This window comes from Pocillopora verrucosa, chromosome 3, assembly GCF_036669915.1.
Source record: "Pocillopora verrucosa isolate sample1 chromosome 3, ASM3666991v2, whole genome shotgun sequence".
NCBI lineage: Eukaryota > Metazoa > Cnidaria > Anthozoa > Scleractinia > Pocilloporidae > Pocillopora > Pocillopora verrucosa.
In genome coordinates, this window is record NC_089314.1 from 26,215,118 (window position 1) to 26,239,736 (window position 24,619).

Genomic DNA, 24,619 nt, shown 5'->3' on the forward strand with positions numbered 1-24,619 from the left:
AATATTACTACTTCCCTCTGGATAGGATGCCAGTCCATTACCAGGTAACCCCCCACCCCCCCTCCTGTATTTCATCAGGTTTCCCTGAAAATACATCAGTACTCATTTATACTCCTGGGTTGAGAGAGGCACTGTGAGAATAAAGTGTTTTGTTCAAGAACACAACACAATGACTGGCCAGGTCTCAAACTAAGACCGCTTGACCTGGAGTCCAGTGAATGACCTTGAATGACCTTGAATTCAGTGATTCCTGCTTCAGATGGTAAACCATGCTTTGTTGCAGCTTCCATGAGTAGCTTTCGGCTTTGGTGGCCTGAAAAGTAAATTTTGGTTGGGGCTGGACAAGATTCACCGCCTGACCTCAGAAAGTAACAACATGCTGCGTGCGGATTTGGAAGACTTTGAAGAGAACACAGCTTATGCCGATTATAACGCGTTTGATATCAATAGTGAGAGTGACAAGTACAGGCTGATTCGCGATTCCTTTTTATATAATAAGCTCAGTTATGCACGCGTTTTGATTGGTTCTCACTTATGATCTATTGGAGGACAGACGTATAGATGACGTCATCATTAAAACTTTTTAAAATTCTTTGTTATATAAAACAAATAGATTCCAAGTTGCCGTGCGTCTGTTCAGTAATATATCACAGAGGACGTCAAAATGTGGTAAGAACATCAGTGATGATGTGTGATCATTAGTGATGAAATGTGTTAAGAACATCAGTGACACACTCGGCGCAGCCGAGTGTGTCACTGATGTTCTTACCACATTTTGACGTCCTCTGTGATCTATTACTGAACAGACGCACGGCAACTTGGAATCTATTTGTTAATCAGGTAGAGCGGTATTTTTCCTTTTTATTATAACGGGGAGGAGAGCGTAAATTGAAACAAAGAAACTTCAATTCTTTTACAGCAAAAGGTTCTAAAGATGGAAAAAAAGATAGGTCAAACCTGCCGAAATACAATAATCTTAGACAGCGCAGACCAGACGTTGATTAAATCTGGAAGTGTTCGCCGATGGGTCTTGTCCTGTTAGCCCGACGGAACAATTCAAGTGTGATAAATATCTCGGCAAATGATTTGATAAGGGTTATGAGAATTTTAATTTATTATTATTTTTATTACCGTTAATTCCAAGTTTGTTTTTTTGGGAAACACTAATTCCTCTCTCCCTCATGATCGGCCAGTCACCACTAGAGATCATGATAATGGTCATCACAGAAACGTTCAAAGGAGCCTGGTGGTACAGCGCGTGTCATGCGTCAAATCTCAATGGATGGTATCGTCACAGCAATCAGTCCTCCTATGCTGATGGTGTAAACTGGAAAGGCTAGAAAGATTATGGATTTCTGAACTGTCATATTTATGTCATAATTGTGATTAAGTACCTACTTAGCAAAAACTAATGACTTGATCAAGCTTGTTCCGCGCTGAAATAAACATTGATGGGTTTGCCGGCTTGGTGAACGTTCGTTGAACTTTCTAAGGCTGTGTAGATTGTTCTCTTTTTGTTTCGATGGGATTTTTATCGTGTATATTTTTTTATATCGAGGCATGGATGAATCCCCCTTGCTATACACCTTAAAAATAAAATTTTAGTCTTTGAAAGATTTGTTTTATATTTTCACCAGCTTCACGAAACACTAAACGATTTAATTAGTGCAGCTGTTATTCTTTCAAGAAGACTTTAAGAAGAGTAAGGGGTCGTCATTATTTATCGCAGGAGGGAGGGATCAAAGGATTTTGAATTTGTCTATCCCCCCAAAGGCTCTGTAGCTTCGAAGACTTCCCCTCATTTGCAATCAATGTTGTATAATGTTGTATGCTGCGTACAAGAATTGCTTCATGCAGCTGCTATGTCATGGTTCACGTCGGAAGTGACGTCATTTTATGATAGATTATCAAAATATTTTCTTATTATTATACTTTATTAGAAAATATTGAAAAAAATTAGCAAGAAAACGGTTTGCTAAAAAGAAATGGATAATTTAGATAGGAAATTTTCAGCTATTAACAGTTATGTGAAGTACAAAACTGAATGATTTGAAAAAAAGCCGTAACAATTTTTTATTTCATTATTATTATTTAGAATGTGTTACCAATATATGATTACAAAATCATGACAAACTACAGTTATTAATAATATAGAGTCCAAATTTATACCAGTAACTCATTATACCAACCGAGTTTCTCTGACCAGTGTTTTACCTACTGATAACAGAAATGAAAGTGTATCTATATCACTTTAAACAAAAAGTCCTTCTTCAGTGTGCAATAAAAGAAGAAAAAATATACAGTTCAAAAAGGCTGAAAAAAAAACCTCTGCAAAACCTCAAACAAACAAATAGGTGTGTCAATTGGTTGGGGTTTCACCTCCCTTCTGAACATAATATGCAACAACAAGGAAATGATAAAAACCTGCATATTACTTAACATACAAACCAGAGGACTTAACCCTTTAACTCACGGAAGTGATTCACATGTAACTTCTCCCCACAATATTCATTTTCTATCCAGAAAACAGGTAATGAGAATATTCAGTTGTATCAGGTAGAAGTTTTTATCTTGATCTAACACCAAATTCTTACAACTAATTTACAAGGAAATGTTAGGCAGCTAGACCAGACCAATGGCGCTGATTGCAGAAATAAAGCCGCACAATATTTCATATTTTGTCACATCCTTCTGCTCGGAGTTGTTACAAACTTTTTTTTTCTAATTTGAAGTTCTCAGTTGCCATCCGAAAGTCATAGAATGCTTGCGATCAGTCTAACTAAGATAAAATCGGGTGATGTTTAATGCTAACTACCATGCTCTCGTCCAAGGAAATACATAGAGCTACTTGCAAGATTACTTACCAAGAATCTGAAAACCTTTCATAATTATTTTCATTTTTGCACTTTAGTCAACCACACCGTTGATCAAAAATTTGGCAGGGGATTAGAATTTGAATTTCAAATTTTTGTCTGTCTTTGTATGAAGGAGCGTGGGTGGATGTAATTGTACTGCTGTCCACCATAAGATAATTTTTTTTTTAGTAGTTCAAATCAGACTTTTTGAGATACTACCTGTACTAATACCATTAATTACTACTTCTACCACTACTATTTATAATACTTCTACAAGAGAATATCAATATTCTCTTAATTGTACTTCCACGATCAATTTGAAAAACCAATCGAAGGTAAATTTTTGAAAATTCCTCAAATACTTCGATGCAAGCCAACTGCTAAAAAAGCAAATAAAATCTAGGCAAGCACGATCTTGAACTGAATATATTAAGGTTTTCTATTGTCGATTCTACTGTGTTTGTGTTTCAACAATTATCATCCAAATCTTATCAGTTGTGGCTTTTTCATAAAGTTTGACTTTCCGGCACTATTTAAAAGACCGAAACCATGAGCTGATGAATAACAACAATTTGAATGACTGATTAGGAAGAAAAACTAAAGCGCTTCTGTTCATCGCTTATTAAACGTTTTCTGTTTTGTAACCATGGTTATAGCACTTAAAAAAAGTTTTATTAACCAAGGCACGACACCACTTTTTTAGCCATTAATATTTTCAGGGGTATTTAAAACCCTCAATTTAATCTATTAGAAAAAGAAAGACCCCTTATATGGTATTTTTGTGGTTCAAATATTTGGAACATGACCGTATCCTTTGATAGCCGATTTCTATACAACTGTAATCGTTTGAAGATTTTTGGACGGCTCTGACATTCCGCTTGTTTTGAGATACAACTGATTTGTAAATAAACGCATTCGGGCGGCTGGTAAATCAAAAAATTTAAAGCAAAATTTCGAGGGAAAATATGAAGTTTTTAGGACAGTCTTTAAGCCAAAGACTTTATCAGCCGAAATACCAACAAGTCAGAAAGGGGTTTATTTATTTTGTAACGTACCCAATTCTTAATTTTCATATCACGCGAAACCGCTCGTAAAAAACAAATACTTATCTGATGCGGATGCAGATGCGGATGCGCAGTTGCGACCACCTTTTAGTATTTTACTAGACTCTAAAAAAAGAATATTTTTTGTAAAGTAGCCAATATAATTACGCGAAAATTAATGGGTTGATTATGACGTTATAGGCTTGTTTCAAATTTCGTTCGAGTCTTTGTCTCACTGTGTTTAGGTTCCTACAATTTCTGATCACATTTTCATCATTTGCAGCTTTGTTTTAGAGTTAGATTTGCTGACTTTTTCAAAACTCATCTGCTGGACTATTATTGAGGTATATCATTGACTATTATACTTATCCAATGCTACATAGAGAAAACCAGTCACTCACAGTTAACACAAAAGCAATGATCTGATGACCACAAATAAGTAGAACAGCTGAACAGGAAGAAGGTCTGTGGCGTTTATGTTCACCACTCATTAAACCGTTCTGTTTTGTAACCATAGTTACAGCACTTCAAACACTTCTCTAAAGGGTAACAAGACACGACTTTCACTTCTGACACACCCAAACACAATATCAAGTGCGACAAACATTTTGTCAGTCAGAAGGTAAGAAAATATATTTGTAAGCTTCTTTCCATTTTTTGCACGAGGGTTAACGTAGTCACAGGAATTATGTCAAGCGACGGTGAAAATGATGTTATTAATAAAGCTCTGTTGAGGGGCATTCGAAATGGTAGCCTTAGGAACCCTTTACGGGGACCATTTGCATTATCAACTCAGCTGATAGACCTAAGTTACCTTGTCGCTAATAACAGCCTCTTTGAACAAGAGTACCTTACCACAACTAAGATTTTCGCGCACGATGAGAGGTACAGTATCATACAACGCTTAGTTGTAACAGTATATCACATTCTCTTTAACATTGTATATTTTATCAGTACTTAGGTCTATGGCTTCCAGGGTGAAAAAAAAATTAGAGTCGACATGTACCCCTTGCATTTTATCGCCATTTTTCCAGAGTTTCTAGGCACTTCCGAATAAGATCACTTTTTTCAGCGGACAGATATTGAGTCAAAATGTTTAACTTGTGGTGATATCATTTATAATTTCGGCATGTACTAAGACCCGAAACACCAAAACGAAACAAGCGAAAAGACCAAAACGAAACGACCGCAGAAAATGTAAATTTCACTTCAGACATTCTCTCGCATTTAAGGCTTTTAAATTATTATGGCTGTCTCACGAAACTTTATTTTTTCTCCACCACGCGAGCAGCTAAAACTAAATTAGACACTTGTATGCAGTTTCAGGACGAATACCAAAACGTAAGGAGAGGAAGAAACAGATAACGGTATTCAATGAAAACATCTATGTACGTAAGTTTTTTAGTGATTTTTTTTTTCAATATGGTTTCCTCGACGCCTCACGCCAAGCTGATGTTAATACAGAGATAACTGAATTTCCCCGTGAGATAGGTTAGGAGTCGACCATAATCTAAACGAGTTGAATACGACGACTGACGCCTGACACCCTTGGGCATTCATTTTATTTTTATAAATTTTTTTTGTATACTATTTTGGTCGTTTCGGTCGTTTCGTTTTGGTCGTTAGGTTCGTTTCGTTTCAATCTTTTTTGTTTTGGTCATTTCGGTGGTTTTGCATGTTTCACTTATTTCGTATTGTTTTGCTGTTTTGGGTTTTAGTTTAGTTTTAGTTTCGGGCCTTAGTTTTATGATATTATTTCTTCATCCTGGTTGCCTAGGAAAATAAGAGTAATTTTGACGAGAACATTTTTTGCAAGATACTTTCTAAATTGGAAAATCAGAACCTTATATGTAACACTGTGGTTAACTCCGGAGGAAAATACGACATGTTGTGTAGTTCTAAAAATTCATGTTTTCATAAATTTCAATTTGAAAAACGTGAACCTGTCATAACCTGTCATAACACATATCACCAAGGAAAATAGGACCACGTTGTGTAATTCTAAAACTTCTTACATGTCTCGCTGATAGTGTTTTAACCAAGAAGTTTGCAGCTTTGTTTAAGAGTTAGACTTGCGATAAATGTTTTTCAAAACATTCTACTGGATTTTCACAGAAATATTAATTGACTGTCATATCCAGTGGTACTAGGATGAGACTCCGCAGTCATTTAGATTTAAACACAAAAGCTTTGACCTGATGAGTAACAACAATTAGAACAGCTGGACAGAAAGAAAGACTGTGGCGTATAAAACAGAGGTTTTGTTTTGTAACCATAGTTACAGAGGTTCCAACAGGTCTATTAATTAAAGGAAAGCACCACACCATAAAGTTTTCACTATTGATATCCCCCAATAACAAAACCAAGTACGAAAAACACTTTTTCGCTCAAAAGGTAAGAAGCATATCTCTCTTAGCTAGTTATCCATATTACTTGGACACTCACTATCATATTTTTTACCATGAATTTAGAATCATTTATTTACAGCGATGCAGTTCAAGTTTTCTCTTCAACCGATCATTATTATTCTCTACATCTTCCTCGGAATTATTCTCCCACCATCCTTCTGTTGCACCGGTGAGTATAAATCCCTTTTTTAAATTTCTTTCGTTCTTTCAGCAGACAATCCGCGTTATCTAACTCAAAATGTCTTTTATTATAGAATAAAAGATACAAAAAAGTCAAATTAAAAAAGACCTCACCACATGCACATCAATGGCTCAAAATGATGAATTAAAACAAACGATTCACAGATATCGTGGTGTGGTAATGAACGCTATGAAAATATTCTTGATATTTTTTTAATATTTTCTTTCCGCTCATGAATTCACAATCAAAGATTAATTTTTGGTAATGAAAGCCTCCCATGTCAGTTACGTTGAATATCAAAAGATGAGAATCAACTTTAGGGAAAACTCGTTAGGGTTCTCATGCAGTAAAGTTTCGAAATAAAGTGGTTTACTGTGCCTTTTTCATCAGTGAAAATAATAAATGAATCATCCCGAGTGAGTGGAAAATAACTGATATATTTGTTTTGCCTACCACAGACGACGATTGTCGACAAATCAAATTCAAGGACCCAATACCGAACATGGCCATGAAAAATCACGCGATCAAAAGTGTAGAGGTGCCAAACGAAGGGAGCTGCAGAGTAATGTGTTATATGGAGCCTAATTAACAGAATCCATGCAGCAGCAGCCCATGCTTAAACAGAGGCACCTGTCAAGCTGGATTCACCTATAAAGGTTTTCGTTGTGTCTGTCGGGAAAGATTCAGTGGACAAACCTGCCAAGTTGAAGGTGAAATAACTGAATTGTGTGGGCCAGTGTCTCGTAGAACGCGAGGAGTTACTCACTCAAGTCCCACTCAAGTTTTTTGTTTGTTTTTACTGATTTTCAGTCAAAAGAAACTGCGGAGAAATCTACAAGTCCGCAGGTAAACTAACTGACGGTGTAACACCATTAAACTTGATAATTTGCCTGCCTTTGATGTATTCTGTGACCAAACAATAGCCGGTGGTGGTTGGACAGTGTTCCAGAAAAGACTGAACGGCTCGGTTGATTTCTACCGCCACTGGAACGACTATAAACATGGCTTTGGTGACCTGAAAAGGGAGTTTTGGTTGGGACTGAACAAGATTCACCGGCTGACCTCAGATAATAACAGCATGCTGCGTGTGGACTTGGAGGACTTTGAAGGGAACACAGCTTATGCCGAGTATAACTTGTCTGGTGTTATGAGTGAGAAAGACAAGTACAAGCTGATCCTTGGTTCTTATTCAGGTAGAACTATCCTTTCGTCGCTTCTATTCTAGTCATTCTTAGAGGTAAGGGGGGGGGAGGGGAGGTGAGTGCTGTGTAATGTAAATATGCTTAACACCTTTTACATCGATAGCTTTGGAAGACAAAAAAGTAATCTCATCGATATGCAATCCTGAACAGCGCATACTGGACGTTGATTAGTCCAAAGGTATTCGCCAGTGGATCATGCGCAGTTAAGCTAACGAACTAATCCAACTCTGGTGAATGCCTCGGCAAACTTATTTATTGGCAATATATAGCATATTGAGTGATTCAATCCCTAGAATCTTTGACATGAATCATAGATATATTACTGACAATACTTTTACTCCACATCATTATTGCTAAATAACTTATGTGATATTTCAAGATTTCTTTCGAATTACGAACGGCTCATTGTTGGTCAAACGTAATACTTATAGTGCGGCTCGTTTTGTCAGGAAATTCAAGTGACTCTCTTGCTTATCATCGTGGTATGCCGTTCACCACTAGAGATCAAGAAAATGACAATGAAGAATACAACTGCGCCAATACGTTCAAAGGAGCCTGGTGGTACAAGTGGTGTCAAAAATCGAATCTCAACGGTTTATATCTTCGTGGCCAGCACTCCTCCTTTGCTAATGCAGTGAACTGGAAAGACTGGAAAGGACATTATTACTCCCTCAAGAGAACCGAGATGAAAATAAGACCAGCAGATTTCTGAACTGTCATCTTTACCACCTCAACCGAAAAAACGAGTTTCTCGATCAAGTCTATTCAGCATGTAATAATCACTCTTAAATTGGAGCTTAGCGAAATATTGTTCAGGTTTTTCTTGCTTCTTTGTGCGTGTTTTTCAAAATAGGAATAGTTGGTTGTGTAGAATCGGCCAGTTAACCGATAATAATAATCATCATAATAGCAATAATAACTCAATCTATAAAGCAGAACATGCAAAAAGCTCCTCATCATAGTTGTAAATTGACAGTTAACCATAAGCAGCTGTGGAAAAATGCGTCTTTGTTCTCAAAAAAAAGAAACTTATGGACTCAATTAAAGGTTTACTGGTGAGACATTTTATAGCCTGGGGGCAGCGGCTGAAAAAACCCTGTCTTCCTAAAGTTTTAGGTGGGTCTGAAATATTCACACGAGTTATCCTCGAATCTCAGTGGCTTGTATTATCATGGCCAGCATGCCTCCTCTGCTCCTCCTATCTAACGAAACCCCAAACAAATACCCAATGTTTTGACTCTAAAGAAAGCTATCAGAAAAACAAATATTTGAAGTTCTAGTGTACACTGGAATACAATAACGTAATGTCGATGATTCTAAAATGCTTCATATGTTGATTTTATTTGTATTTTCTTAGCCCTTGTTAAAGTAAATACCTTGTACTGTCATTGACAATCATATTGCACTTTTGATCATAAGAACACACTGTCACGCCCAAGGTCCATTTTGTAGATATGGCTCATCAGGTGATTATGTTACAAAGTAAGTTTGTAGGAATACCTAATGTAAGGATGAGTAGGTGAAATATATTTTGTTTTATTCCCCCTAGCCTCGGAGCCGCTTTAGAATTTTGATATATCGAAAGTGGCCCATTGGATCGCTTGTGATCATTGAAAAAGAAGAAAAAATATACAGTTCAAAATGGCTGAAAAAAAAAACCTCTGCAAACAAGGTGCAATGTAGGGCTAGGTGTGTCAATTGGTTGGGGTTTCACCTCCCTTCTGAACATAATAAACAACAGCAAGGAAATGATAAAAACCTGCATATTACTTAACATACAAACCAGAGGACTTAACCCTTTAACTCACGGAAGTGATTCACATGTAATTTCTCCCTACAATATCCATTTATTATCCAGCAAACAGGTAATGAGAATATTCAGTTGTATCAGGTAGAAGTTTTTGTTTTGATCTAACACCAAATTCTTGCAACTAATTTGCAAGGAAATGTTAGACAGCTAGAGCAGACCAGTGGTGCTGATTGCAGAAATGATCAAGAACAATTTTGTATAGAATTTTGTCAATTCAGCCACACGGTATTTCACGTTTTGTCACATCCTTCTGCTCAGAGTTGTTACAAACTTTTTTTTTCTAGTTTGAAGTTTTCAATTGCCATCCGAAAGTCATAGAATGCTTGCGACCAGTCTAACTAAGATAAAATCGGGTGATGTTTAATGCTAACTACCCTGCTCTCGTCCAAGGAAATATATAGAGCTACTTGCAAGATTACTTTCCAAGAATCTAAAGAGCCTTTCATAGATATTTTCATTTTTCACTGTAGTCAACCACACTGTTGATCCACAATTTGGCAGAGGATTGGAATTTGAATTTGCGCTCTCGACTTCCTGATAACTAAAATGAATAGGACTCTCCCTTCTGAACATAATAAACAATAACAAGGAAATGATAAAAACCTGCATATTACTTGACATACAAACCAGAGGACTTAACCCTTTAACTCACGGAAGTGATTCACATGTAATTTCTCCCTACAATATCCATTTACTTTGTCTGTCTTTGTATAAAGGAGCGTAACAGGATGTAATTGTACTGCTGTCCACCATAAGATCAATGTTTTTTGGTTGTTCAAATCAGACTTTTGGAGATACTACCTGTACTAATACCATTAATTACTACTTCTACCACTACTATAAATACTTCTACAAGAGAATATCAATGTTCTCTTAATTGTACTTCCACGATCAATTTGAAAAACCAATCAAAGGTAAATTTTTGCAAAACCTTCAAATACTTCGATGCAAGCCACCAGCTAAAAAAGCAAAAAAATTCTAGGCAAGCACGATCTTAAGTTAGAAATATTTATGTTTTCTATTTTCAATTCTACTGCGTTTGTGTTCCAATAATTGTCACCCACATCTAATCATTTGTGGCTTTTTCATAGAGTTTGACTTTTCGGCACTTTTTAAAAGACCGAAACCATGAGCTGATGAATAACAACAATTTGAATGACTGATTAGGAAGAAGAACTAAAGCGCTTCTGTTCATCGCTTATTAAACGTTTTCTGTTTTGTAACCATGGTTACAGCACTTCAAATTGTTTTAATAACGATGGCACGACACCAATTTTTTAGCCATTGATATTTTCAGGGGTATTTAAGACTCTCACTTTAATCTAATAGAAAAAGAAAGACTACTTATATGGTATTTTTGTAGTTTAAATGTTTGGAACAATGACCGTATCCTTTGATAGCCGATTTCTATACAACTGTAATCGTTTGAAGATTTTTCGACGGCTCTGACATTCCGCTTGTTTTGAGATACAACTGATTGGTAAATAAACCCATTCGGGCGGCTGGTAAATCGGCTCATGATGTCCTCCGCTGAAATATTGTTCAAAAATTAGAAATATTTGGCCCAGAAGCAAAACTTCAAGGGAAAATGTGAAGTTTTATAGGAGAGTCTTTCAGCCAAGGACCTTATCAGCCGAAATACCAATAAGTCAGAAGGGGGTTTATTTATTTTGTGACGTACCCTCCTCTTAATTTTCATATCACGCGAAACCGCTCGTAAAAAACAAGTACTTATCTGATGCAGATGCGCAGTTGCGACCACCTTTTAATATTTTATTAGACTCTACAAAAAGAATGTTTTTTGTAAAGTAGCCAATATAATTACGTGAAAATTAATGGGTTGACTATGACGTTATAGGCTTGTTTCAAATTTCGCTCGAGACTTTGTCTCACTGTGTTTAGGTTCCTACAATTTCTGATCACATTTCATCATTTGCAGCTTTGTTTTAGAGTTAGATTTGCTGACTTCTTCAAAACTCATCTGCTGGACTTTTATTGAGGTATTTCACTGACTATTATACTTGTCCAATGCTACATAGAGAAAACCAGTCACTCACAGTTAACACCAAAGCAACGATCTGAGGACTACAAATAAGTAGAACAGCTGAACAGGATGAAGGTCTGTGGCGTTTATTTTCACCTCTCATTAAACCGTTTTGTTTTGTAACCATAGTTACAGCACTTTAAACACTTCTCTAGAGGGTAACAAGACACGACTTTCACTTCTGACACACACAAACACGATATCAAGTACAACAAACATTTTGTCAGTCAGAAGGTAAGAAAATATATTTGTAAGCTACTTTCCATTTTTTGCGCGAGGGTCAAGGTATTCACAGGAATTATGTCGAGCGACGATGAAAATAATGTTATTAATAAAGTTCTGTTGAGGGGCGTTCGAAATGGTAGCGTTAGGAACCCTTAACGGGGACATTTGCATAATCAACTTAGCTGATAGACCTAAGTTACCTTGTCGTTAATAACAGCCTCTTTGAACAAGAGTACCCTACCACAAACAAGATTTTCGCGCACGATTAGAAGTACAGTATCGTACAACGCTTACTTGTAACAGTATATCACATCCTCTTTAACATTGTATATTTTATCATTACTTAGGCCCATGGCTTCCTGGGTGAAAAAAAATTAAAGCTGACATGTACCCCTTGAATTTTATCGCCATTTTTCCTGAGTTTCTAGGCACTTTCGAGTAAGATCACTCTTGTCAGCGGACAGATATTGAGTCAAAATGCTTAATTTGTGGTGATATCGTTTACAATTTCGGCATGAACTTAGACCCGAAACACCAAAACGAAACGTCCAAAACGAAATAAGCAAAACGACCAAAACGAAACGACCGCAGAAAATGTAGATTTCACTTCAGATATTCTCTCGCATTTAAGGCTTTTAAATTATTATGGCCGTCTCACGAAACTTTATGTTTTCTCCACCACGCGAGCAGCTAAAACTAAATTAGACACTTTAGTTTTTTAGGACGAAACACTTTAGTTTTTTTTGTAGTTTTTAGGACGAAACGCCGGCCAAATTGATTCCAAAGCATAAGGAGAAGAAAAAACAGATAACGGTATTCATTGACAACATCTATGTACGTGAGTTTTTTATTGATTTTTTTTTTCAATATGGTTTCCTCGACGCCTCACGTCAAGCTGATGTTAATAGAGAGATAACTCCCGTGAGGCAGATTAGGAGTAGATCATAATCTAAATGAGATGAATATGACAACTGAAGCCTGACACCCCTGGGCATTCATTTATTTTTATCAATTTTTTTTGTCTACCATTTTGGTCGTTTCGGTCGTTTCGTTTTGGTCGTTAGGTCCATTTCGTTTCAATCTTTTTGTGTTGGTCATTTCGGTGGTTTTGCATGTCGCTTATTTCCTATCATTTTGCTGTTTTTGGTTTTAGTTTCGGATCTTAGTTTCATGATATTATTTCTTAATCCTGGTTGCCCAGGAAAATAAGAATAATTTTGAGGAGAACTTTTTTTGCAAGATACTTTCTAAATCGGAAAACCATAACCTTATATATAATACTGTGGTTAACTCCGGAGGAAAATGCGACACGTTGTGTAGTTATAAAAATTCATATTTTCATAAATTTTTAATTTGAAAAACGTGAACTTGTCATAACCTGTCATAACACATATCACCAAGGAAAATAGGACCACGTTATGTAACTCTAAAACTTCTTACATGTCCCGCTGATAGTGTTTTAACCAAGAAATTTGCAGCTTTGTTTAAGAGTTAGACTTGCGATATATGTTTTTCAAAACATTCTATTGGATTTTCATAGAAATATTAATTGACTGTCATATCCAGTGGAAGCAAGATGAGACTCCGCAGTCATTTAGATTTAAACACAAAAGCTTTGACCTGATGACTTACAACAAGTAGAACAGCTGGACAGGAAGAAGGAGTGTGGCGTATAAAACAGCGGTTTTGTTTTGTAACCATAGTTACAGAGGTTCAAACAGTTCTATACATTAAAGGAAGGCACGACGCCATAAAATTTTTACTATTGATATCCCCCAAGAGCAGAACCAAGTACGGAAAACACTTTGGCTCAGAAGGTAAGAAGCATATCTCTGTGAGCTAGTTATCCATATTTCTTAGACCAAGCCTTTCTTACCGAGACCAATTGCGCTGAATTCAGAAATGATCGAGGAAAATTTTGTGTTAAATTCTGTAAATTAAGCCACACGATATTTCACATTCTGTCACACCCTATTGGTCAAAATTGTTACAAATTTGAAAGTTTCGAGGTTGAAGTTCTCAAATACCATCCGAAAGTCATAGAATGCTTGCGACCAGTCTAAGTAAGATAAAATCGGGTGATGTTTAATGCTAACTACTATGAGCAAAACGAGCCATAAAAAACTTAGGCCTCAGTACTTTACATGCATTTTATCGCATTGTTCAGTTTAAAGTTGCTACAAAGGTAATCTTCATGTTAAAAATGTGCAATGTTGTTCTATCGTACTAAATAATATTTTGAGATAAAAAAGGATAAATTGTTAACATTTTGCATTTCAGAAGTGATCTAACACCTTTGTCGGTAGCAAGTCTGCAAAAATTTGTTTCTTGCTCTTAACTTTACTGCCGCAAGTTCAAAGTTAAACAGGCTGAAAATAAACATGTCGATAAACTCCTTTCACCTCCGATAAGGATGATGTGATCTATTTCGTTCTTCTCCGAAGCTTTATGAAATATTATGGCTTATCAGAATAAGATGAAATTTACAAGGTAAAGTAAGAATTTAAAAATTCTCCAATGTAGACAAACAACAACGGTCTATTATTTTCGTCTTTTTGCGCCTTTTGCAGTGGTTAATTCACCGTCGAAAATAAATATTTAATATGAAGAAATTCACACTTTTTTGCGCAAGGGATGACACAAGCCTGTTAGCATAACAACGTGTTATAGACCAATAACATAACTCACCGAAGTATTTGCCTCCGAAATGTTGTGCTAATTAAGAGTCCCTTTAAGTAGACAAAGCTAGCAAATAATGCCGAACATCTGTCTAACTATTGTCAACATTCAAATTTAAAGGAAAATAGGATGGTTTCTATTTGGGGACGCTAACTATCATATTTTTTACCTTGAATTTACAATTATTTATTTATAGCGATGCAGTTCAAGTTTTCTCTTCAACCGAGCATTATCATTCTCTATATCTGCCTTGGAATTATTCTCCCGCCATGTTTCTGTTGCACCGGTGAGTATAGATCCCTTTTTAAATTTTTGTGTTTCCTCTTTCTGGTGTCGTTTCCTCAAAACCATGACACGAACTGCACATGCTACCTGCTGATCGAAGCAAATAATCTTTAAGCAGACAATCCGCTTTATCTAACTCAAAATGTCTTCTATCATGGAATAAAAGATACAAAAAAAGTCCAATTTCAAAAAGACCTCACCACATGCACATAAATGGCTCAAAATGATGAACTAAAACAAAGGATTCACAGATATCGAGGTAAGGTAATGAACGCTATGAGAATATTCTTGATATAGTTTTAAATGTTTTCTTCCGCTCATTAATTCACAGTCAAAGATCAATTTTTGGTAATGAAAGCCTCCCAGTTACGTTGAATTTTCAAGAGATGAGAATCACCTTTAGGGAAAACTCGTCAGGGTTCTCATGCAGTAAAGTTTTGAAATAAAGTGGTTTAATGTGCCTTTTTCATCAGTGAAAATAAGAAATTTTCTCATGTGAGTGAAAACTAGACCATATATTTGTTTTGCCTACCATAGACGACGCTAGTCGACACATCAAATTCAAGGACGCAATACCGAACATGGCCATGAAAAATCACGCGATCAAAAGTGCAGAGGTGTCAAACGAAGGGAGCTGCAAAGTAATGTGTTTGATGGAGCCTAATTGTGTGTCCATCAATGTTGGACCTGTTGCAGGAGGAAACCAAAAATGCGAGTTGAACAACGCCACGGAGGAAAACCATGCTACATTCCTTCTCGTGAACAATCCGGGTTACACATATCTTGCAATCGAGGTAACATTTTACATTCTTAAGAAACTAAGATGGTAGAAGAGATTGTTTCATTTTCTTAGGCAGAAGCAATATTATTCTTGGCATAAGGAAGATCTGCACAAAAGTTTACTTCGTTTTGTCAACAGAATCCATGCAGCAGCAGCCCGTGCTTAAACAGTGGCACCTGTCAGGCTGGATTCACCTATAAAGGTTTTCGTTGTGTCTGTTGGGAAAGATTCACTGGAGAAACCTGCCAAATCAGTGAAGGTGAAATGAGAGGATTGTGTGGGCAAGTCTCTCGTTTAGTACGAGAGGAGTTACTCACTTCAGTCCCAAACTTGAATTCAAGAACAAAATAGTAACCACTGAAGTAAAGCTAATCAAAGTGGTCTGTGAGCAAACTCGTGAATTGACAGATGACTTGCATGATTTTTTGGATTATGTTTAATGTTATCTGGTTTAGGGAATTTTGTGGTTGTTTGTCATATTTAGAGTAAGAACAGTAGTTCAGTGTTCGCTAATGTAGCAAAGAAACAAAGTAACGTTGGGATAAGAAAGCATTACAATTGAAAGGATCATGCTATTACATTTGACAAGGGTGAATGATGTCATGTGTTTTAAATATATATAATTTTTGTTTCTGGTTCAAAAGAAAAGGTTGGAAGTAAATGTAGGTGAAAAGTGAAATTTATTGTCTATCATTGTAAATATTGGAAAATCAAGGCAATACTGCCTTAATGAAAACACGAATGATTCCCTCTTTATCAAATGAGACATACAGGAACGAGTTTTGAGTGATATAACTAAGCCCAGACTGCCACCGTCGTTTTGGATTTCAGCCTGGGTAGATTTTGGTCACGTGCTAGGCAACGTATAATCAAAAACAAGATAGAATTTCATTTCAGGCCTATTTATCAATTTTGTGGTGTATAACTTTCGCATTTTAGTACGTAATATTTGTTTTGAATCTTCAAATTGTCTTGAAACTTAAAAGAAAATCGTTCTTTAAAAATTCGCGGAAAATCAGTAGCTAAAATTGTTTGTTTAGGTGTTATCTGAGTTTCGTGTTAACCTGTAATTTCGTCAGTCGCCGGCACCTTTTGTTGCTTCACACAGAAAAAACACACGATACGTAATGTAATGATCGATTTTGTCCCCAATCTCACGCCATAACAGAAAAAGCTTTTGAACACCTGTAAACTCCGCTTCGGAGTAAGTGATATTTTTAATGAATCTTTGGATTGTTTTTAAGTTCAAGGATTGTAAATTACAATTTTATGACAAACGAAGGTTGTTCTATTATTTCAATGTGAATCCTGGCACGCGTGCCAGTCGCTGGCGCCGCTTGTTGAAACTTAAACGAAAAAAGATAAACTCTTTTAAGATTATCATTGGCTTCTTTTTCACCCCACCAAAATTCTTAGGAACAAAGGTCGCCATTTCGTTTGTTCATTACTCGCTAAATACTATCAAATGCACTCAAAAGCCTAAAATTGAAAAAAAGTTTACAGGAATCGACCAATCGAGCGAGCGAGCGAGCGAGCGAGTGCCACTCTCCACATATCTACAACTCGCTCTTGCGCATGCATGCAATACACGAGTTAAAAAGGAAAAGCCTATTACTGTAACTTTACATGAATATAGCTGGTAGATATTAAGGAAAAGGAAATGGTACTAGTTAATGTTCAGAATTACGTTTTATCAGCCAGAGCAGTAGTCAGGAAGCAAACAAAAATCAGTCAACATCCAAACCATTTAAAGTGGGCGTTTTGTTTTATTTTGTTTTTTGTTTGTTTTTACTGATTTTCAGTCAAAAGAAACTGCTCAGAAATCTACAAGTCCGCAGGTAAACCAATTGACGGTGTGTACACCATTAAACCTGATAATTTGCCTGCCTTTGATGTATTCTGTGACCAAACAACAGCCAGTGGTGGCTAGACAGTGTTCCAGAAAAGACTGAACGGCTCGGTTGATTTCTACCGCTACTGGAACGACTACAAACATGGCTTTGGTGACCTGAAAAGTGAGTTTTGGTTGGGACTGGACAAGATTCACCGGCTGACCTCAGATTATAACAGCATGTTGCGTGTGGACTTGGAGGACTTTGAAGGGAACACAGCATATGCCGAGTATAACTTGTTTGGTGTTATGAGTGAGAAAGACAAATACAAGCTGATCCTTGGTTCTTATTCAGGTAGAACTGTCATTTCGTCGCTTCTATTCTAGTCATTCTAAGAGGGGGGAGGGGGGGGAGGAGAGTGCTGAGTGATGTAAATATGCTTAACATATTTTACACTGATAGCTTCGGAAGACAAAAAAAGTAATCTCATCGATATGCAATCCTGAACAGTGAATACCAGACATTGATTAGTCCAAATGTATTCGCCGGTGGATCATGCGCAGTTAACTGACGAACTAATCCAACTATGATGAGTGTCTCGGTAAACATATTTATTGGCATTATCATATTGAATGATTAATCTCAAGAATCTTTGACATAAATCATAGATATTAATAAAATACTTTTACTCCATTTCATCATGGTTAAATTATACTTATCTGATATTTCAAGATTTCTTTTGAATTACGAACGGCTAATAGTTGGTCAAACGTAACACTCATACTGCGGCTCATTTTGTCAGGAAATTCTGGTGAATCTCTTGCTTATCATCGCGGTATGCCGTTCACCACTAGAGATCAAGATAATGACAATAGGGGAGGTCACAACTGCGCCACTACGTTCAAAGGAGCCTGGTGGTACAAGCATTGTCACTCCTCAAATCTTAATGGTTTATATCTTCGTGGCAATCACTCCTCCTATGCTGATGGAGTGAACTGGAAAAAATGGAAAGGATATCAGTACTCCCTCAAGAGAACCGAGATGAAAATAAGACCAGTGGATTTCTGAACTGTCATGTTTATGGCACAACAATGATACAGTACCAACTTAACCAAAAAAACGACTGTCTCGATCAAGTCTATTCAGCATGTAATAATCACTCTTAAATTGGAGCTTAGCGAAATGTTGTTCAGGTTTTTCTTGCTTCTTTGTGCGTGTTTTTCAAAATAGGAATAGTTGATTCTGTAGAATGGGCCAGTTAAGCGATAATAATAATCATCATAATAGCAATAATAACTTAATCTATATAGCAGTAGATGCAAAAAGCTCCTGAACATAGTTGTAAATTGACAGTTCATCATCAGTAGCTGTGGAAAAATGCGTCTTTAATTTGTTCTCAAAAAACAGAAACTAATGGACTCAATTTAAGGTTTATGGGTGAGACATTCTATAGCCTGGGGGCAGCGGCTGAAAAGACCCTGTCTTCATAAAATTTTTAGGCGGGTCTGAGGTATTCACAAGAGTTATCCTCGAATCTAAATGGCTTGTATCATCATAGCCACCAGGCTTCCTACGCTCCTTCTATCTCGGTTCTACAAGTTTTGATTCTTTACAATTTTGACTCGTATTTTCAGTTGACGGGACGCAAAGCGATCACACAGCCTTCATTTTTTTAAAGTCAAGATCAGAAGAATAAACCCAGTCGCTAATTCAGTTCTAGTTCCCTTTGATTTCTATAACGAAACTCCAAACAATTACCCAATAATTTGAATCTAAAGAACGCTATCAGAAAAACAAATATTTCAAGCTCTAGTGTACACTGGAATGCAGTACTGTAATGTCGATGATTCTAAAATGCTTCATATGTTGCTTTTGATTCAATTTTCTTAGCTTTTGTTAAAGTAAATACCTTGCACTGCTATTGATAAACATATTGCAATTTTAATCATAAGAACACATTGTCACGCACAAGGTCCATTTTGTAGATATGGCTCATCAGGTGATTATGTTACAACGTGAGTTTGTAGAAATAACAAATGTAAGGATGAGTAGGTGAAATATGTTTTGTTTTATTCTAGTCTCGGAGCCACTCTAGAATTTTGATGTATCGAAAGTGGCCTATTGGATCGATTGTGATCTTTGCAGGCTGAAAGAGGACTCCTTACAGCTTTAGTTACTTATAAATGATTAAAATCTCTGATACATAAAAGTTTTCGGTTTTTCACAATTTGAATGCGATGGGGAACGAAATCAAGAAACGGAGACCTTTCTTTCAGCTCGTTCTGCGGCTATGGCGTCCAATTCGTATAAAGTTTTAAATTTAGACGTGAGTTTGTCTACATCTTTAGGTGCGCGTCCCAGGTACCGAAGAATCTGCAGGTAGGTTTCCACCTTCCACTCTCTGAAATTCATGTCTCTGGTGAAAGAAAGAAATTTGTTAGTGGCAGGCTCAAACGATTCACCTTCGTTTCACCCTTTACTCCCTAACATCAGGATGCATATTCTCCATACTGCTCTCTATACATTTCCTCAGCTGATGACAGGGAGAATTTGTTTAACGATCAAGAGCTTCTTCAGTAGTTGGTCATTTCTTTTTTTCTCATGACCTTAATGTTTGATTCAGGGGTAACAATGTAAGGAGAAATTAAGTGGTAGTCATTCCTGAGGGTCAGCACGGATTCAATGAAAGCCGATTACCGGCGGTGTCTCTCAGGATGTAAGACCTCTTACCGCCGTCTGTTTAGCCTACGAGCTGGCTCTTGTGTTTGGGTTTGTATAAAATAGGATGCCAGTCGTAAAACGTATTGTCAGACGTGATGTAGAAGTATCATTCGATAATTGAAAGTACAATAAACGGAAGTAGAGTCGTAACAGAGAACCGGAAGTCAGAACACTTAAAGGACAGTTAAGGTTGAAATGTCGTTCGAACTGGCGGGCTCCCCACGCAATAAAACTCGTTCTGAGAAGCACAAAAATTCTACATGGAATATATAATGAGAACGACAAGAAATCTTATCTCAGGCGATGGTGCTGAGAAGAACTTCTCACATAATTGGAAAACAGAATTACCCTATTCTGACGTCGAGGACGTACGATTCAAAGATGGTCCCTACCTTTGACCATAGACTACTGTGCTTTATGTGGCCTCCCCTAGATCTGCCCCCGTGTTATTTTATGTATATTTTTGGGTCATATCGGTCGTTCGTTTTGGTCGCTAGGTTCGTTTTAATTTGTTTCGATCGTTTTGCTTTGGTTATTTCGGTGGTTTCGCATGTTTCGTTTTGCTGTATCATTTCTTCATCCTGGTTGCCTGAGAGAAAGCCACCAGCTAAAAAAAGCAAAAGATTTTAGGCAAACACGATCTTAAACTAGAAATATTTATGCTTTCTATTGTCAATTCTACTGCGTTTGTGTTCCAACAATTATCATTCACATCTAATCATTTGCGGCTTTTTTATAGAATTTGACTTTCCGGCACTTTTCAAAAACCTTGTACTGGATTATCAAAAATATAAAAGACCAAAACCATGAACTGATGAATACCTACAATTGGAACGTATGATTAGGAAGAAAAACTAAAGCGCGTCCGTTCATCGCTTATTAAACATATTTTGTTTTGTAACCATGATTACAGCACTAAAAATAGTTTTATTAACGATGGCACGACACCACTTTTTTAGCGATTGATATTCTTTGGGGTATTTAAGACCCTCACTTTAATCTAATAGAAAAAGAAAGACCCCTTATACGATATTTTCGTGGTTTAAATATTTGGAACAATGACCGTATCTTTTGACGGCCGTTTGAAGATTTTTCCGACGGCCTTAACATTCTGCTTGTTTTTGAGATACAACTAATTAGTAAATAAATCCATTTGGGCGGCTGGTAAATCGGCTGATAATGTCCACGGCTGGGATATTGTCCAAAAATTTTAAAAAAATATTTTGCCGAGTAGCAAAGCTTCGAGGGAAAATGTGACGTTTTTATGACAGTCTTTCAGCCAAGGACATTATCAGCTGAAATACCAGCAAGCCAGAAGGAGGTTTATCTATTTTAAAACGTACTCTCCTCTTAATTCTCATATCATCCGAGACCGCTCGTAAAAAACAACTGCTTATCTGATGCGGATGCGCAGTTGCGACCAGCTTTTTGATAGTTTACTAGACTCTGCAAAAAGAGTGTTTTTTGTAAAGTAGCCAGTATATGGGCGCGAAAATTAATGGTTAATTATAACGTCCTAGGCTTGTTTCAAATTTCCCTCGAGACTTTGTCTCACTGTGTTTGGGTTCCTACAATTATTGATCTCATCTCATCATTTGTAGCTTTGTTTGCAGGACTCTTATTGAGGTATTTCATTGAGTATTATACTTCTACAATGTTATTTAGAGAAAACCAGTCACCCACAGTTTACACAAAAGCAGTGATCTGATGACTACAAATAAGTAGAACAGCTGAACAGGAAGAAGGCCTGTGGCGTTTATGTTCACCACTCATAACATACCCAAACACAATATCAAGTACAACAAACATTTTGTCAGTCAGAAGGTAAGAAATATATTTGTAAGCTACTTTCCATTTTTTGCACGAGGGTCAACGTATTCACAGGAATTATGTCGAGCGACGATGAAAATGATGTTATTAATAAAGCTCTGTTGAGGGGCGTTCGAAATGGTAGCCTTAGAAACCCTTTATGGGGACCATTTGCATTGTCAACTCAGTTATTAGAACTAAGTTACCTTGTGGTCAATAACAACCTCTTTTAACAAGAGTACCCTAGTGCAAATAAGGTTTTCGCGCACGATGAGAAGTACAGTATCGTACAACGCTTACTTGTAACAGTATATCACATTCTCTGTAACACTGTATATTTTATCATTAAGCAGGCCTATGGCTTCCTGGGTGAAAAAAAAAAAGAAACCTCAAAGTCGTCATGTACCCCTTGCATTTCATCGCCATTTTTTCCAAGTTTCTGGGCACTTTCTAGTAAGATTAGTTTTTGCAGCGGGCAGATATTAAGTCGAAATGTTTAGTTTGTGGTGATATCGTTTATAATTTCGGCATGTACCAAGACCCGAAACAGCAAAACGAAACGACCAAAACGAATCAAGTGAAACGACTGAAGCGGAACGACCCAGAAAATGTAGATTTCACTTCAGATAATCTCTCGCATATAATGCTTTTAAATATTATGGCCGTCTCACGAGACTTTATTTTTTCTCCACCACACGAGCAGCTGAAACTTAAATTTGACACTCATATGCAGTTTTCAGGACGAAACGCCAGCCAAATTGAATACCAAAGCGTAGGGAGAGGAAGAAACAGATAACGGTTCCATTGACAACATCTATGTACGTGAGTTTTTTAGTGAGGAAAATGCGACACGTTGTGTAGTTCTAAAAATTCCGACATATTTTCATAAATTTTTAACTTGAAGACCTGTCATAACCTGTCATAACACATATCACCAAGGAAAATAGGACCACGTTGTGTAATTCTAAAACTTCTTACATGTCTCGCTGAAAGTGTCTTGACCAAATAATTTGCAGCTTTGTTTAAGAGTTAGACTTGCGATATATGTATTTCGGAACATACTACTAGATTTTCATAGAAATATTTCATTGACTGTCATATCCAGTGGTACTAAGATGAGACTCCGCAGTCATTTAGATTAAAACGCAAAAGCTTTGACCTGATGATTAACAAAAATTAGAACAGCAGGTAATTTAGTGTTAACAACTGGGTTGAAAACGTAAATTAGCCACCGTAAAGGGTAAAAAAGCTGACGTTTCGAGCGTTAGCCCTTCGTCAATCGCTCTGACGAAGGGCTAACGCTCGAAACGTCAGCTTTTTTACCCTTTACGGTGGCTAATTTACGTTTTCAACCCAGTTGTTAACACTAAATTACCTGCTCTACTCTCCCACTGACGCAGCACCACAGTTTCTTTAGAAACTTACCCCTTTAGAAATTAGAACAGCTGAACAGGAAGAAGGACTGTGGCGTATAAAACAGCGGTTTTGTTTTGTAACCATAGTTACAGAAGTTCAAACAGTTCTATAAATTGAAGAAAAGCACGACACCATAAAGTTTTCATTATTGATACCCTCAAGAACAAAACCAAGTACGAAAAACACTTTTTCGCTCAGAAGGTAAGAGATCTGTGGGTTACTCATCTATATTTCTTAGACCAAGCCTTTCTTGCTCAGACCAATTGCGTTGATTGCAGAAATGATCAAGAAAAATTTTGAGTAAATTTCTGTCAATTCAGCCACACGATATTTCACATTCTGTCACACCCTTCTGGTCAAAGTTGTTACAAATTTGAAAGTTTTTAGGTTGAAGTTCTCAAATATCATCCGAAAGTCATAGAATGCGTGCGACCTGTCTAAGATAATGATGTTTGGGTGATGTTTAATGCTAACTACCCTGTTCAACTACCATGAGCAAAACGAAACATTAAAAACTTAGGCCTTTGTACTTTACATACATTTATTGCATTGTTCAATTTAAAGTTGCTACAAAATTTATCTTCATGTTAATAATGTGCAATGCTGTTCTATCGTGGTGAAGAACATTTTGAGATAAAAAAGGATAAATTGTTAACATTTTGTATTTCAGAAGTGATCTGACATCTTTGTCGGCAGCAAGTCAAATCAAAAATTTGTTTCTTGCTCTTAATTTGATTGCCGCAAGTCATCAGGATAAATTGTTCACATTTTGTATTTCAGAAGTGATCTGACATCTTTGTCGGTAGCAAGTCTGCAAAAATTCATTTCTTGCTCTTAACTTAACTGCCGCAAGCTCAAAGTTAAACAGGCTGAAAATAAACATATTGATAAACTCCTGTCACCTCCGATAACGGTGATGTTCTCTATTTCGTTCTTCTTCGAAGCTTTATAAAATATTATGACTTATCAAAATAAGATGAAATTTACAAGATAGAGTAAGAATTTAAAAATACTCCAGTGCAGACAGCTGCCTAACATTTGTCAACATTCAAATTTACAGGAAAACAGGAAGTTTTATATTTTGGAACGCTCATGCACTATCATACTGATTACCTTGAATTTACAGTTATTTATTTATAGCGATGCAGTTCAAGTTTTCTCTTCAAGCGATCATTAGTATTCTCTATATCTTCCTTGGAATTATTCTCTCATTATGCTTCTGTTGCACTGGTGAGTATAAATCCCTTTTTAAATTTTTTGTGTTTCCTCTTTTTGGTGTCGTTTCCTCAAAACAATTACACGAACTACATATGCTACCTGCTGATCAA

The 24,619-nt window shown here is 36.7% G+C and overlaps 1 protein-coding gene, 1 long non-coding RNA gene and 1 pseudogene across 2 annotated transcripts; all 3 read left to right on the plus strand.

Annotated features, from left to right (window-relative positions):
• The first annotated feature begins 376 nt into the window (after positions 1 to 376).
• LOC131782998 (ficolin-2 pseudogene) lies at positions 377 to 8,401 on the plus strand (annotated as a pseudogene).
• Positions 8,402 to 13,374: 4,973 nt separating this feature from the next.
• On the plus strand, positions 13,375 to 15,766 carry LOC131782995 (uncharacterized). The gene is made up of 3 exons (XR_010717085.1): positions 13,375 to 13,585; positions 14,644 to 14,733; positions 15,270 to 15,766. It is a non-coding gene; the product is annotated as an uncharacterized lncRNA (long non-coding RNA).
• Positions 15,767 to 17,139: 1,373 nt separating this feature from the next.
• On the plus strand, positions 17,140 to 19,286 carry LOC136279686 (ficolin-2-like). Its single transcript, XM_066163622.1, has 4 exons — positions 17,140 to 17,152; positions 17,316 to 17,366; positions 17,448 to 17,699; positions 18,148 to 19,286. Exons 1-4 carry the CDS (start codon positions 17,140 to 17,142, stop codon positions 18,411 to 18,413), a joined length of 582 nt encoding a protein of 193 aa, XP_066019719.1. The 3' UTR covers positions 18,414 to 19,286.
• Positions 19,287 to 24,619: the final 5,333 nt, after the last annotated feature.